At 45.6% G+C, this 13,803-nt stretch overlaps 1 protein-coding gene across 2 annotated transcripts; it reads left to right on the top strand.

Annotated features, from left to right (window-relative positions):
* The first annotated feature begins 1,298 nt into the window (after window positions 1-1,298).
* CLNS1A (chloride nucleotide-sensitive channel 1A) lies at window positions 1,299-13,472 on the top strand. Of its 2 annotated transcripts, none has more exons than XM_067312216.1 (7): window positions 1,299-1,490; window positions 4,033-4,169; window positions 6,631-6,741; window positions 8,030-8,140; window positions 8,625-8,798; window positions 10,365-10,449; window positions 12,858-13,472. In XM_067312216.1, the coding sequence occupies exons 1-6, from the start codon at window positions 1,372-1,374 to the stop codon at window positions 10,430-10,432; spliced, it is 720 nt and encodes a 239-aa protein (XP_067168317.1). In that variant the 5' UTR covers window positions 1,299-1,371; the 3' UTR covers window positions 10,433-10,449; window positions 12,858-13,472. The 2 variants fall into 2 exon arrangements, with proteins under 2 accessions (XP_067168317.1, XP_067168257.1); XM_067312156.1 differs by having other exon boundaries at window positions 6,628-6,741.
* Window positions 13,473-13,803: the final 331 nt, after the last annotated feature.

Raw genomic sequence — 13,803 nt, 5'->3', positions numbered from 1 at the left:
ATTAGAAAAGTCCAGAGAAGGAAAAAGTGGGAGACATAATTCTGTTCATAATCTGCTCCTGTTCATAAGAACCTGAGTTTGCCAAGTGGTAGGTAAATCAACTCCTTAGAAGTGAAGTGAAGCTGCTGAAAGTGAAGATCAAAAACGATGACAGCAAGCTAGCAACTGCATCGGCTCTTCATGGGTCTTTTGCTGCCCCGCTAACATGGAAGCACTGGTCAACCTCAAAAGGTTTGTCTGGTCTGAGGGGAGTTTGCAGCCGTGCTGCCTCACGGATAGTCATCAGGAGAGTCCTCGGATAAGAGACGCGTCTCACTGGTGCAGACTGGATGCTGTGATTTATCTGCTCAGCCCGCACTGGTGTCATCCCTGCCTTCAACCCCTGGTCGCCACCGCCTCACCCAGGCAACTGGCGGTGACTCTTGGTAGAGATCCCTCAGCAGCGCCTGGCTCCTGGTCCCAGCTGAGGGAAAAGGGATTTCTCACTAAAAAGTTACTAAACAATACTTCTAATACTAAGTTTCATGCTAAAAAAATATAAATAATATAGGTACCTGTGACTCCTTTTCTTCCCCGCGTGCAGTTGTCAGGAGTTGGGTGCTGACCGCCCACCGAAGATTTGTTTCACGGCCTCAAATAACGGTTTTCGAAAAGCTGCTGGATTTGTTTTTTCCCTTGGCTTTATCCCCGGCCCAGCGGAGGTCTCCGGGCCCAACGTGGCGTGCTGCTGCCGGCTCGTCGCAGGCCGGCACTGCCTCGAGCGGATCCCCCCGCCCCGGCGTGTCGTCGCCTCAGCGCTCACCGCCGCTTGCGTTTTCTAGGTGGCGGCAATTTTACTCGAAATCTGCTGGACCTGGATGCTCCGGAAACAGCCCGGGCCTGCGCTTTGGAGACAGGCTGGGCCTCAGCCCCAGCTGGGTATTCTGGGGTGAAACCCCCCACTTTTCTGCGCAGAGGAGCCCGGGGGGGGTCGCGTTAGGGAGAAAGGCGCCGCTGTGAGGGAATGACCCCGCAATGACGGATCAGCTGTTCACAATCGCTGTTTCTGTGCCTTTTTTTAAATTTTTTTTCTTCACCCCCCATTTATTATGCAGAGAAGGGCAGAAGCGCCGAAAACTGATTTTTTTTCCCCCCCTGTTTTTCACGTCGCAGCTTGGCGGCGCCAGCTGCAACATGGCGGCGGCGCCGCGGGCACGTGACAACCCCCCGCCACCTCCCCTACCATAGAGCGGTGCCTAGAGCGGTGGCGTGCGTCCGTCTCGCTGCCCCGCGGGGAGGCGGAGCGGCGTGTTCCGCTTCCGGCGGGCCGTGCGGGCGGCGAGGAGGAGGTGGCGGCGGTGGCGGGCGGCGCAGGCCGGGCCGCGCGGTGCCATGAGCTTCCTGAAACGGTTCCCGCCGCCGGCCGAGGGCGTCCGCCACCAGCAGCCCGACACGGAGGCGGTGCTGGCGGGGCGCGGCCTGGGCGCAGGCACGCTGTACATCGCCGAGAGGTGCGGGGGAGGGAGGCCGCCGCCGAGCGGGCCGGGGGAAAACGGTCCTCGCTCCCCCCCTTCCTCCCCCCCCCAGGCCGCCTGCGCTTCGGGGTGGGGGGGGGGGGCTGTGTGAGGGGCCTCCTCTGTCGTGGGGTCTCTCCTGAGAGGATCGGGGGGGATCTGCCCGGGGGGGGGGAGGTTCTCTGTGGGGGTCCCCCCTGAGGAGACTGGGGGGGTGTGTCTGCCTTACGGGGAGGGCATGGGGGTCTGCCCGGGGGGGGGGTCGTCTCTCTGTATGGGGATCCCCCCTGAGGGACCTGCCGTGGGGGGATCTCCGTGGGGGGGGGGGGTCTGCCCTGAAGAGACTCGGGGGATCATGGGGGTCTGCCCTGAGGGGCCTGACCTGGGGGGGGGTCTCTGTGTGGGGAATTTCCCCTGAGGGGACTAGGGGAAGGGGGTCTCCCCGGGGGGGGGGGTCTGCGTGTGTCTGGGTCTCCCCTGAAGGCACTTGGGGGGAAGACTCCTGTGGGAGTCTGCTTGGAGTGGCCTGCCCTTGGGGGGGGGGCCCTATATTGGGGCTGTCCCCGAGGGAAGTGGGGGGTGCAGTGTCAGCCCTAGAGGCCTGCCCTTCGGGGTACCTGTGTTGGGGGTCTCCCCTGGGGGAACTCGGAAGGGGGGAGCTCTGCCTTGCTGGGGGGGTGGGGAGCTGTGGGGCTCTGCCCTGGGGGAGGCCTCCCCCGGGGGGGGGGTGGTCCTTGGTATTCCAGCTGCGGGGGGTGTCTTAAAGTGCGAGTCCAGCTTGGCAGCGCGTTAAAGACGTGGCGCCTCTCCTCCGTGGGCAGCGGCGTGGACGAGGCCGCGGGTTATCTGCTCCGCTGGTGGTTCCTGCGGTTCTGCGAAATCCGCCGCGTTGCACAATTCCCGTGGCCGTTGCGTGCTCGTACTAGGCAGAAATCAGTCAGGTTGTTCCAGAAGAGTAGATGGGATGTGTGAGCGCTTTATAATTTCTTTAAATTCTCCTTGCGGCGTACAGTTATAGAGGATAGTTTGTTGATTAAGGCAGTGTATCTTTTTTTAATTGGGGAAAAGCACTCTAAACGTAGTATTTTTTTGCAATGGAAAAGTGTCTTTAGGAGAATCAGATGACCTAAGATATGCACTGACGAATATATTATCTATTAAAAATTTTAGATCCCGAACCTTTCTTAAAATTGGTGGTACTGTGTGAGAGAACCACCTGGCCTAGTACTCGTCTGTCATATTCCTCTTGTAGCGGAAGCCGACTAGAATTTCAGTTACTGTTTTGTTCAGTTGTTTGGTTGCAGATACAAGGGCTTGTGTTCACGCAGCGTGTGCTTTCAGTATGTATAATGTTGAGTTTCCTTGTGTTTTGCTTTCAATAGATTGTTGTCCGAGGCTCACGCGAGCCTGCCAGCTTTCCCCAGAATGTTTCCAGTATGTCACAGCTTTTACCAGAGCCGCTTGCTGGTAGGGAATAGAAAGAGCCATCGCGTGCGGGAGTCCCGTCCTGTGGGAGAAGCGGGCGCCCTGGCGCACAGGGAGGCTCTGGATCCCCGTACTGACTCTGCATTAACAGCTGTAAACACTGAAAACTGGCTGAGAAAGGTCAGGAAGGAAATTCCTCGCTCCCACTTCGCTAGCTCTTGTGTTTAACCTGGTTTCTTGAGGCGAGGAGTCGTCCGCGACCGTTCCGTTTCTTTGTCCCCCAACAAAAACTTTTGAGCTACCTGTTGACTCTCAAGAGTGGCAGAGGTCTCAACTTCTGCCGCTCAGTATTTCTGTTCAGCGTGTGACCTCGCTGGCCCCAGACCACCCAAAACCGTTTCGTTGATTTGTCAGCTGCTGGAAAGACAGTGATTTCTCTGATTGGAAAGAGGCAGCAGCCCACTGGCAGCTCCGTAGCTCTGCGCTGGGCCCAACTTGTGCTGTCTCAAGTTGTGGTTAGGGACGAGAGTGAAAATGTGGAGAATCGGAGGTTATAGCACATAAGGCATTAGATAAAACCACAACTTTGTTCGTTCTGCTGATCACAAAACTAGTTGTTTTCCCACGTACAGCTCATTTGTAGAGGTTGTGTTATAATCCTGCAGAAATTGTGACGGTGATCTTCCTTCCCTTGTGTGTGCTTGATCTTGAAATAACACAGAATATTTGACAGTTTGAGTTACAAGTTATACCCTGGAACCTCTGCTGTTATCTTTGAGGTGATATATATCTATAGGGCATAGAAAATAAAGAGGTAGGGAGAAAGAAATCAGTCTTTACTGCAAATATAACAAAGCTGGAATTTGCTTAGGGTGATCAGATTCACATCCCTTATGAGAAGGGTTCTGTTACCTTTAAATATAAGCTATGTGTGGCAAGGTGCCGTTAAGACGGTTCCAGGATCATGTATCAGTAGAGAGCGGGGTAGGTGCCTTGTCCACCTTCTGAAGAATTACTCTTTTTGTTTGGGTCGATTTGCTTTTCTAAGGGTACGAGCCAGGTGCCTCAGATTCCTGTGTTAGTCTCTAACTTGTCTCTCTCTCCCCCTTTTTAGTCGCCTGTCCTGGCTGGATAACTCTGGACTTGGGTTCTCCTTGGATTATCCCACTATAAGTTTACACGCCGTCTCCAGGGACCTAAATGCCTACCCATGGGAACATTTGTACGTCATGGTGAATGCTAAATTTGAAGGTATGCCTCAAACGTTGCTTGCTGCCTTTGGGCGGCCCTGAGTGGCGTGATTCCTTCTTCAAACTATCGGTTGTGAAAGGGAGTAGGTTGTGTTTTTGAAAATGATATGGCTCGTTTAAATAAGACCTTGTGTTTTCTCTTTTTCATTTCCACGGAGGATGATTACTTTAGAAGCATAGCTTTAGCCTGGCTTATAGTCACTCCCGTGCTGTTCCGCACCTCAGCATGCGATCATGTACCGCCGGAGCCACTGAACTTCAGCTCTCTGCTCTCTTGAACTTATTTTAAACGATTTTGTTCATCTGCCCGTCTATGATTTCAGTGCTTACATATCATTCTTGGTTTTTTGAATTTCTGTTAATATTGCTACCTTTTTCGGTTTTTTTTGCTTGCTGTTTCATATTAGCCTGGAAGCTTTCTAATTTCTCCTAGAGCTTATTTTAAAAAAATATGACAGCGACTCATGTTACCAGGAGTAATGAATCTTTAAAGATTTCCCCCAAAATTAAGCTTTTAACCAATCTTGTTTCTTCACAACCTAGAGAAAGAAAGCTTTTTATTTCATTGTTTGCTTGAGGATTTTTTGGTTTTGATGTGTCAATTTTTTCTTTTAGAAGACTTTTTAATTCAAATAAGTGTGTCATAAACTGTACCATCTCAACTAAAGAATAATGAACGTTAAGTCTTAACAGATATCTTTTCTTCCTAATACCTATTAGTCATTGTAGTTAAAGGTTAAAATCTTGCATTTAATTTTTGTTTAGATAGTCTATATACTGAAACTATTGACAAGAGTCTGGGGAGGCAGAGACATTTTTAGTCTATTAACACTTCTCATTATTTGTTCCTCTGTCGTATGTTACTAATATTCCCAGACAGTCTGTTATTAAAGATAATACCAAAACACATACATACACCTCTTTAGTTCTTTTTCCTTGCTTTTCTTTAATTGCATTTATCCTGAAGTTGAGTCTAGTCTGAGGAAGGCTGTTCTCTACTGCTTTTAATTCATTTTGCTACTCCTGTTTAAAAATATGGAACATTTCCTGTGTGATAGATTTGCCTCTCCTGTCTGTAAATCCTTTGTGGACTGATTTTTGGTATAAGTTCTGGCTACAGTAAATCTTCTACAGCTAGGGAAATGTGAACATTTAGTTTTCAAATCTACGCCTGGCCTGCAATAGTGTGTTTTGTCTGCTGAATAATATTAAATCCAGAGCTCAACTTCCGTGGCTGCAGGAGTCTTGATTTCTTAGCTGGGTAGGGTACGTCTTGTTCTCTCCCTCAAAGTTGTTGTTGTGCTGTGTGTGTGTGTGTGTGTGTATGCCTTATTCTCCCCTGCCTTGCCCCCTTTTTATTTGTTTTGTTTTTGTGAAGAGAGGCAGTCGGAGGTTGACTTCCTTGAAAACAGAGCTGGGCTTAGCAGTAGCAAGCTGTGCCTGCTGATGTCAGCTGGGCGAGCATTGGGTCGCTTCCTCGGACATTTTATTTTTGGAGGCAGCCGGCTGGCAGCTTCTTGGCTTTTTAATATCCTTGCTGTTGTTGCCAGTTTTGTATCTGATAAAAGCCGCTCTCTGTGGAAGAGCCTTACTGTAATTCTGTTTTTCTGTAGAAAGTTATGTGCTTTTGAAGCTGTCAGCTCAGCATCCCCAGCCACAAAGCGGTGAATCATAGCTATCTTCTTTGCATTTTTGTGTCTACAGAAAATAAAATGTTTCATTGTCGCTTAGTTTTTCAAGTATGTGATTCACAGAAGTCGGGAAATGCTTTTGTGCCCACAGTTGTCTTTGGCCCTGAGTATACTTGCCACCTCTATCATCTTGCCCACTGCCTGGGAAAATGAGAAGTTGAGTGTAGATCTCCCATAAATGCCACAGAGCTCTGTGAAAGGCAACCTGGAGGTTAGCTGGTTTCATGACAGCAGTGTTAAGGCTCCGTAAAATTTACCCGTGTTAAAGGAAATTAGTTTTATCACCGTGAGGGTAAATGATAATGATTATGAATTACTCTGTTTTGAGCACAGCTGCTTTTAACAAGAATCTAGCAGTTTTCCTGATGTTCACAAATAGCGAATGTTACCGTAACCCGGATCCCGAAAGCTTTGTGCGCGTTGTAGGCGCGGGCAGGGAGGGTGCGCGCTGCACACAGCGTGGAAGGGTGCTGATCGCACCGTGGGTGGGAGCTGGTTTGTTTGGGCCTTTTTCAACCTCAAATGTAAACCGGGAAAAAGGATTAGAGGTTCCAAGATAACACAACGTTCCTAAAACGGGTGCTATCGATAAAGGCCTTCCTGTGTTTTATCCGTGTTTATGGGACCTGAGCCCTATTACCGAACGCTCTCACAGGTTGAGTGCAGGTTTCTGATTTGATTATACGTATATTCCTGAAAAGATAAATAAACCAGTTTTTTTTTTTTTTAAATAAACATGCTTCTTTTAAATCTTTCCATTTCTTAAAGAAGATGACGCAAAAGAAGCACCCATGGCTGAAGGGGAGGAGGAGGAAGATGACAGCGACGACGATATTGAACCAATTGCAGAATTCAGATTTGTACCTAGTGACAAATCAGCCTGTAAGTGAAGAGGGAACTCGTATTTTAGCTTTTCCCCAATAAAAGTTCAGTGCTTGACTGAAGTGTTAATATTCCTTGCTATATATGGAAGACACTCGGATACAGAGATGTAAATGATATGATCCTTAGTCTCCTTGGCTAATTACTTGATTTCTGTCTGCTGAGAAGCATGAAGCAAACAATTTTATCTTGGTTTAAGCTGGAATATGTTGAGCAGCCACTCCATGAAAATTCCAGGGCTGTATATATAAGATTTTTAAGTATAAATACATAACACAGATAATATAATCTATCCAAATTTTTGGAGAACTTACATGGTAAACATTTTTAATTACAAATTCAGTGATATTTGAGCCAGTGATAATTTCATTAGGAACGTGCCAGCGTCCAGACGCTGTACCACTGGAAAGCAGTCATGTCCAAACTGTTACAGAGCTTACTGTTAGATCTAAGTATTAGGAATCTTCTGTATTTGATGCTGCAAGGAATCCTCTAGTGGATAACCACAGATTGGATTGCCCATAGATAGCCCGGTCTCACTTTTATCATCAGTGAAATAGCAAAAAAGTACTGCTTAAAGGATAAAGCACCGGGCTGGATCTAGGAAACCTGATTTGGTTTTAGCATGGCTGCTGGCTTGTTGGGTGATGTTATCAAATAAGAATTCTGTGGTTGCTTTGGTAAAGGAACGTTCTCGCTCTCTCTGATCTCTCAGTCCCGGATTTCTTGCTTTTTTGTTACAAGGTGTTGATGGAGAAACAAGGCAGGCTTTTCTCTCCATCTCTGCAACTCCTGGCTGCCCTGTTGTATTTCAGGAAATGTCACTTCTAGCATCCGTGTGTTTTCAAGGCAGATCCTCAGCATCTGGTCATATCCATGCATGACCAGGGTGTGCCCGTTATATATCACTAGCTGTTTTCTTAAGCTTCCTAACCATAAAGCTTTGCTTGGCCCTAAGGTGAGAGTAGCGCTGGCTTCTTGGTTTTTGGACCCATGCAGAAACCGTTAAGATATGGCAAAAGCGGCTCCTAACAACATCTTAGCTGTAAGCTGCCATTTTCCAGCTGAGCTAGGAGCCCAGCTGCACAAACGTGGTTCCTGGGAGTCCCCCTCTGGTCTCAGCTGGTAGGCAGTGCTGCAGGCTACTGGCCTCCCGGCTGAGACATACGCACCTTCAACAACACTTCTCTTCCCTCGTGGTTCATGCCAGCCGACTAAAGCACTGCGAGTTAGCTGTTAGCGTCGTCTTTGGCCTCTTGCTGAGAAGGTAATTCTGTTGTTTGCACAGTGGAAGCCATGTTTTCAGCGATGTGCGAGTGCCAAGCTCTGCACCCGGATCCAGAAGACGAAGATTCAGACAACGATTACGAAGGGGAAGAGTACGATGTTGAGGCGCACGGTTAGTAATGTTTGTTTCTTTTCAAATAGCTGTCAGCACCCGGACACCTGGAACTTCTCTTACAGTTTTTGTCATGAGAATGGTTCTGTATCGTGTGTACGTTAAGAAGTTCCTTATTACTGATATCGCCTAAACGTTCTTTATGGCAAAAAAGCACAGTATAAAACTCAGAAATTAGCAGAAAACCTGTAATTTAACTGTGGCAAATTCTACTGTTCTCATTTTCAAAAGCCCCAAGGCATTAGTATCTGTCTTGTCTCCAGAGAACGTGTTTTAACGAGTTCCGTGCCCATGCTATGGCTTGGTCTCTTCATGTAACTACTGTGTTATGTTAATATGTCACAAGCAGCTTTACAACCTTTCTCGGTAGCTGTGTGTGTGCTGATTTTGGCATAATTTGTCTAGTTGTTGTCATATTCCCCCCAGCCTTGCTCGATCCAGGCTCCTAAATTTCTACCTGATGAACATCAACTTGCTTTCGCAGAACTAGGGCAAGGCGACATCCCGAGCTTTTACACTTACGAAGAAGGATTGTCGCATTTAACTGCAGAAGGTCAGGCCACTTTGGAGAGATTAGAGGGCATGTTAGCCCAGTCCGTGAGCAGCCAGTACAACATGGCTGGAGTGCGAACAGAAGACTCAGTAAGGGAGTTTGAAGGTAAGATATGCTTTCCACCCACTGAAGAATACATTAAAACTGTTTTTTCCAGTCCGACTAGGCTGTGAGTACCGCTACTGAGCCAGTATCGTGCTATGGGTAATATCGTACCACGCTGTATGTGTCAGTGGCGGTTTTATCTTTGTTCACAGCTACAGGATATAAAAATGTCTGTGGTCCTGCAGGCAGCATGTTGCTGCGGGTCATGGCTTGAGGACCACTGTGTTAAGAAGTGCTGATTGTTATTGATACCGTTTCCTAAATAGCGGTAGGGTGAAGTCGACTTAGGATCGGAAAAATTAAACTTGTCAGTCTACACTGGGCTTAGGAAGCAATTTCCCACTCTAAACAGGCAACAGTGTGTGTGTAAGTATCCTATAGTATAGGCTAATAATTCTGTTTAAAATCAGTGTGAGTTCAGAATCTTGGAAATATACTGGAACAAATAATAAAAAACAATCTGCTCTTTTTAAAAGTTGGCTTTTTGAAGGTCTCTGAATACTGTTAGCTGTTTAAACATGTATTTAAGGAGTAAAATTTGTTTTTGATGGAAAAATCTCTCAGATTTTGTCCTTTTTGCACGCCGTTTTCACCTGAGCAATACATTACCTGGGAAAAGGACAGAGAAGTAGTTCAGTGATATTGCTTCCTGTTATGATGTAAAACTCAGTGTTTTACTATGGGCTCACATTTTTGAAGGATTAATGATGGAAAATGAAATAGCTCTTGTGGGTTTCTAACTATCAGCTTGCCTAGAATAGTCATCATAATAAAGTTAATCCATTACTGATGCATTCGGATGATTTTTTTTAAAAACCTTTAATTGCTTTAGTCCCTTGTTTATAGGTTCTCTTTGTTCCACAACTTTGTAAATTAAGTTCTATAATATAAAGATGTCTTTAGAGGATATACTCACATTTGTGGAATGTCCTTCATTTAAAAGTTTTTGTCTGGTTTGTCTGGTTTCTGAACGCCCAAATTTTGAAAAATTAAAGCAAACTGACCAGTAAGTCTATCACATGTCTTGGAGTCATTTTCAGCCATTTTATTAGCATTTCTGATCTTATTTGCTATGGTCCTGCTTCCTGATCTGCTAAGCCTATTAATATCCAGAGGGGCTGCTCAGTTTCAGAATTCCTGTTATTTTTTGCCATTGTAGCTGAGGAGACTCATCCTTTTTTTCAACCTGATGATTACTGAGAGTGGTTTCTGAACAAGATCCAGTCTGTTTCTATTTGAGTCTAATTAAAAGCCATAAAAAGACTCAGGTCATTCGTTACACAAAACCTTAAATTAAAAAATCAAATATTTTAAATCTGGTGTTTGAATATTTTAATAGGAAGAGGCAACATCTTTAAGTGACCAATTAATACAGTTGGAACAAAACCACAACTTCAGGGCACATCGGTGTTTTCTTAGGGCACTTCAGAAGCTCAGCAAAGGCATTTTCTACTTTGGTAATCTCTGAGCAGCAGAGGGCACCCGCTGTCTCTTGTGTGATAATCCCATCTGTTGTGAGCGCTGCAGTATTTTATAGCGTTGGCTGGTTTGGGTTTTTTTTTCCAGATGGGATGGAGGTGGACATAGCACCGGCAGTTGCAGGGCAATTTGAAGACGCAGAAGTTGATCACTGAGGAGGGCGTATGCTGCTGTAAGTTCTTCTTTCCTCAGACACCAATGCTTTTCAGTCCTGCAGAACCTTCCTTCTCTCTACTTTGTTTAATGCAAATGATCCCAGGCTGCCTACAGGAAATATCTTGAGATATAAGGATGATGGTGATTTAGGGAAGGAAAAGATAGTTGTATTGTTCCATGAACTGTCGTGTAGTTGTTCAAAATTACGTGTCAGCTTAAACTATCACCCTGTTTGGGTAACCTGCCCGTACATGCTTGTCTGGAAGACAGATCAGCCTTTTGGTAGATTTAGTGGATTAAGAATCATCTGATTTCAGAAAGGTTCTTGGATGCTGATGTATGAATACTGGAGCCGTTGCTAGGAGGTTGCTGTCCTTAGTATCCATTATTTCGCCCTTAGCGTGCAAGATTTCCCAGGCCTTCCAAGGGGGCAGAAAACTTCACAGCGTCGCAAGTCCATCTCTTCTTTCACTGTAAGTGGAGCAGGAACGGTTCCTGGTAAAGTTACCAAGCTCCTTGGACGGGATCGTTGTTAAAAGCGCACAGCTTACAGAGAACTTCTGTTCACACAGTTGTGCCGCTCTTGCCTACCATCGCCTTTACTGCTTTTCCACTCCCAGCGGCATTACAAGATGTGCCAATGTTTCTTAGCCCGTGCTGGGTTGGAGAGGAAGAACAGCTTATTCTGGGACCGCTTTCATGGAGACTTGTGGGAGAAAAAAAGGAAGGGAGTGGAGGAAGGAGGGACACAGATGGGAAGGAGAAAGAGGCTGAAGAGAGTTAGTGAAAGCGATCAGAAGTAGCTGGTTCGAGATTGTAGTGTTGCTGAGAAAGAGGCTGCAGTCACCAAGACGGGCTGTTAGGGAGAGGTGGTGCATATCTGCTTCCCTCCTTCTCCATGGCTTATTTTTATTTGTTGCTGCCCTCAATACTCCTGCATTTCTGAAAGTCTCTGAATATCCCTGTGTTTGCTAATAGATCTGAACGGCTGTCATTGGTCCTGAATTTGTATGTGTTCTTTGGTGTGAGAGCTCCAAACTTTTCTTTGGTCGCTCTTTACAGCTGTAAACTTTCAGCGGCGCTCCCTTCCTGCCGCAAGGCTTGGCGGTGTCGACGTGAGCTGTTCCAAATAAAGTCAAGATATGAGTTGTCCTACCACTTGACAGTTATCTTATTTGATAAGTGATGTGCTTTAAAATATAAGGGAGACTCTTCAGCTCTACAGGGGTGACTTTTAGTTAGTGAACAGAAAGCTTGGCTCTGACTGCTCTGTCTCCAAGATGATTTCTGTCCATGCTTAAGAAAAAAAATCTGTCTGTTGAAAATTCATGTTTGAATGCTTCTTCTCCCATAAACATAAGGATTAAGGAGAGTTACTGGCTGGTAGCAGAACTCTAAGGAATCTGAAAATGCTGCTGGAAGTGGTACTGAGTGATTTTCTAGCACAGCAGGTAGTACACTCTGTGTACAGTCAGGGGAATTTTTCCTGCTCCTTATTCCGTGCTTTACATGGTGTAGCCGGTGGATGTGAGAAATTAATGCTGCAAGAGTCGAGTAGATAGGGTTGCCTGGTTCTAAGCCATTGCTGATCACAGCTAAGGAGCTGGTCCCTGTCAGGGTGGATGAAGTGACCTGTGTGTGCAGTGTCAAGGGTTAGAATGACGTGGTCAAGAGCTGTGTGTGGGACAGGCCTTTTCCGATCAACCACCAGCCTCATTGTGTTGATGTAATTTAAGTAAGTTCAAAAATCTAGGATAATCAATTGAAGATGCAGCATGAGAAGGAAGCTCTCTGAGGTGTGTGCTAATCATCCCGCAAAGGAATGTGAAGGCAGCTTGGGTCTACACTTCGAGTAGGCAGAGAGGGAGCATGCAGTGATCTTCTCAGTACTCGCAGGAGCAGCTCAGTACTTTTAACTTTCTGAACTGCAAAAAAACAGAATTTGCAAGAACTTCTTGTTGGCGATCCTTGAGAGAGCAGTGTGCTGCTCCGTCTCTAAAGCAACTCATGGTGCATGTTACTGCTCATTACCCAAATGAGATGTGACAGTTGCTTGATGAAGCTCCTGGAAGACTTGCTGACAGTTGATATGTGACATTTCTATTAATCTTGTAATAAGCAGTGTTTTGTCTATCGCATCACACGGTTCCAGTAATTGTGTGTTGAACTAACTGTTGTGTCCATGGGTGGGGTGATAGGGTCTTCCAGGGCACAAGCGTACAACTGTTGACTGTAGATGCACACTGTCCTTAGCTGACCTAAATTCAGATCTGCTCAACCCTTCTGAAAATTAACTCCCTAGTGAGTTTAAAGTAAACCGCTGTCCTGTGCGACTGCGAGCAACGGATAGCTGCTACTTTGTAAAGATTAATAATCTCGTGTTTTAATGCCCGTTATGTAAACCTGGTGTCTTGTATCTTTCAGATTCTTCTTGTGGCACTTCCAGAATAAGCCGTAAAACTGAAGACGTTGCAGTGACTATCGGGAGTTAACCTTTCTTTTAATGACCTAAGCTTAGACATCTAGGTCTATAAATGCTTTTACAGATGTTTAAAACAGGGTTTGACGTTTGTGACCACTATGGGTTTATTAAAGAAAAAAAAAAAAACAATAAAACCTCTTGCATCTAACACTTGAATGGGGCTAATCATGGCTCATTGCAAAGAAGCCTTTTTAGGAATTCTAGGACTTCAGAAATAAAATTGAAAGTAGAACAGAATTCTAGATTGTCCTAGAATTTTCCATATTTTTGTACCTGTTCATTGAGTCAATGGAGCAGAATGGAAATAGGAATGTTACAAAGCTTCACTAAAAGGAAATAAGGTTGGCCAAGGATTAAAAGCAAAGTTAAATTTAAAACCCTTCAAGTAACTGTCTGTTCAGTGCTATTTCCTGTCACTTCTTTGGGAACAGAGTTTGGGTGGTAGAGAAGATGGAATAAAATCTGTAAAGTCCTTGATATGAGAATGCTTTGTGTCTTTGTATTAAATGTTAACAACATTGTTAAATAAACTAAGATTTTTGTATCTCACAATCCAACTCTGTTGCAGTTCTCAGTCATTTACTTCAGCAAGCTGCTGGCCGCTGGGAACTCTGAGCAGACCTCCTTTGAGTTATTGGTGCTCTTTGATGAAAATGGCTTTGCTGGACTTTTCATTATATATAAATTTAACCAGATGCGAGAGTAAATGGGCAGAATATTGGCACACCACCTCTGTAAGACAGAATTAGTCTTACTGTGACATATCCCAAATGTAGGAAGCTGAGAGAGCTTAGTCCCGCTGGAGCTCCCTTTTACTTGTTTCATGTCCCTGCGCTTGCTGATGTTTTTGCCATGAGGCAACAATAGCAGATTTGAAATTTTCCTGAA

Source organism: Apteryx mantelli, chromosome 1, assembly GCF_036417845.1.
Source record: "Apteryx mantelli isolate bAptMan1 chromosome 1, bAptMan1.hap1, whole genome shotgun sequence".
In the NCBI taxonomy this organism is placed as follows: Eukaryota; Metazoa; Chordata; class Aves; order Apterygiformes; family Apterygidae; genus Apteryx; species Apteryx mantelli.
This window is presented reverse-complemented; position numbering and strand designations above follow the sequence as displayed.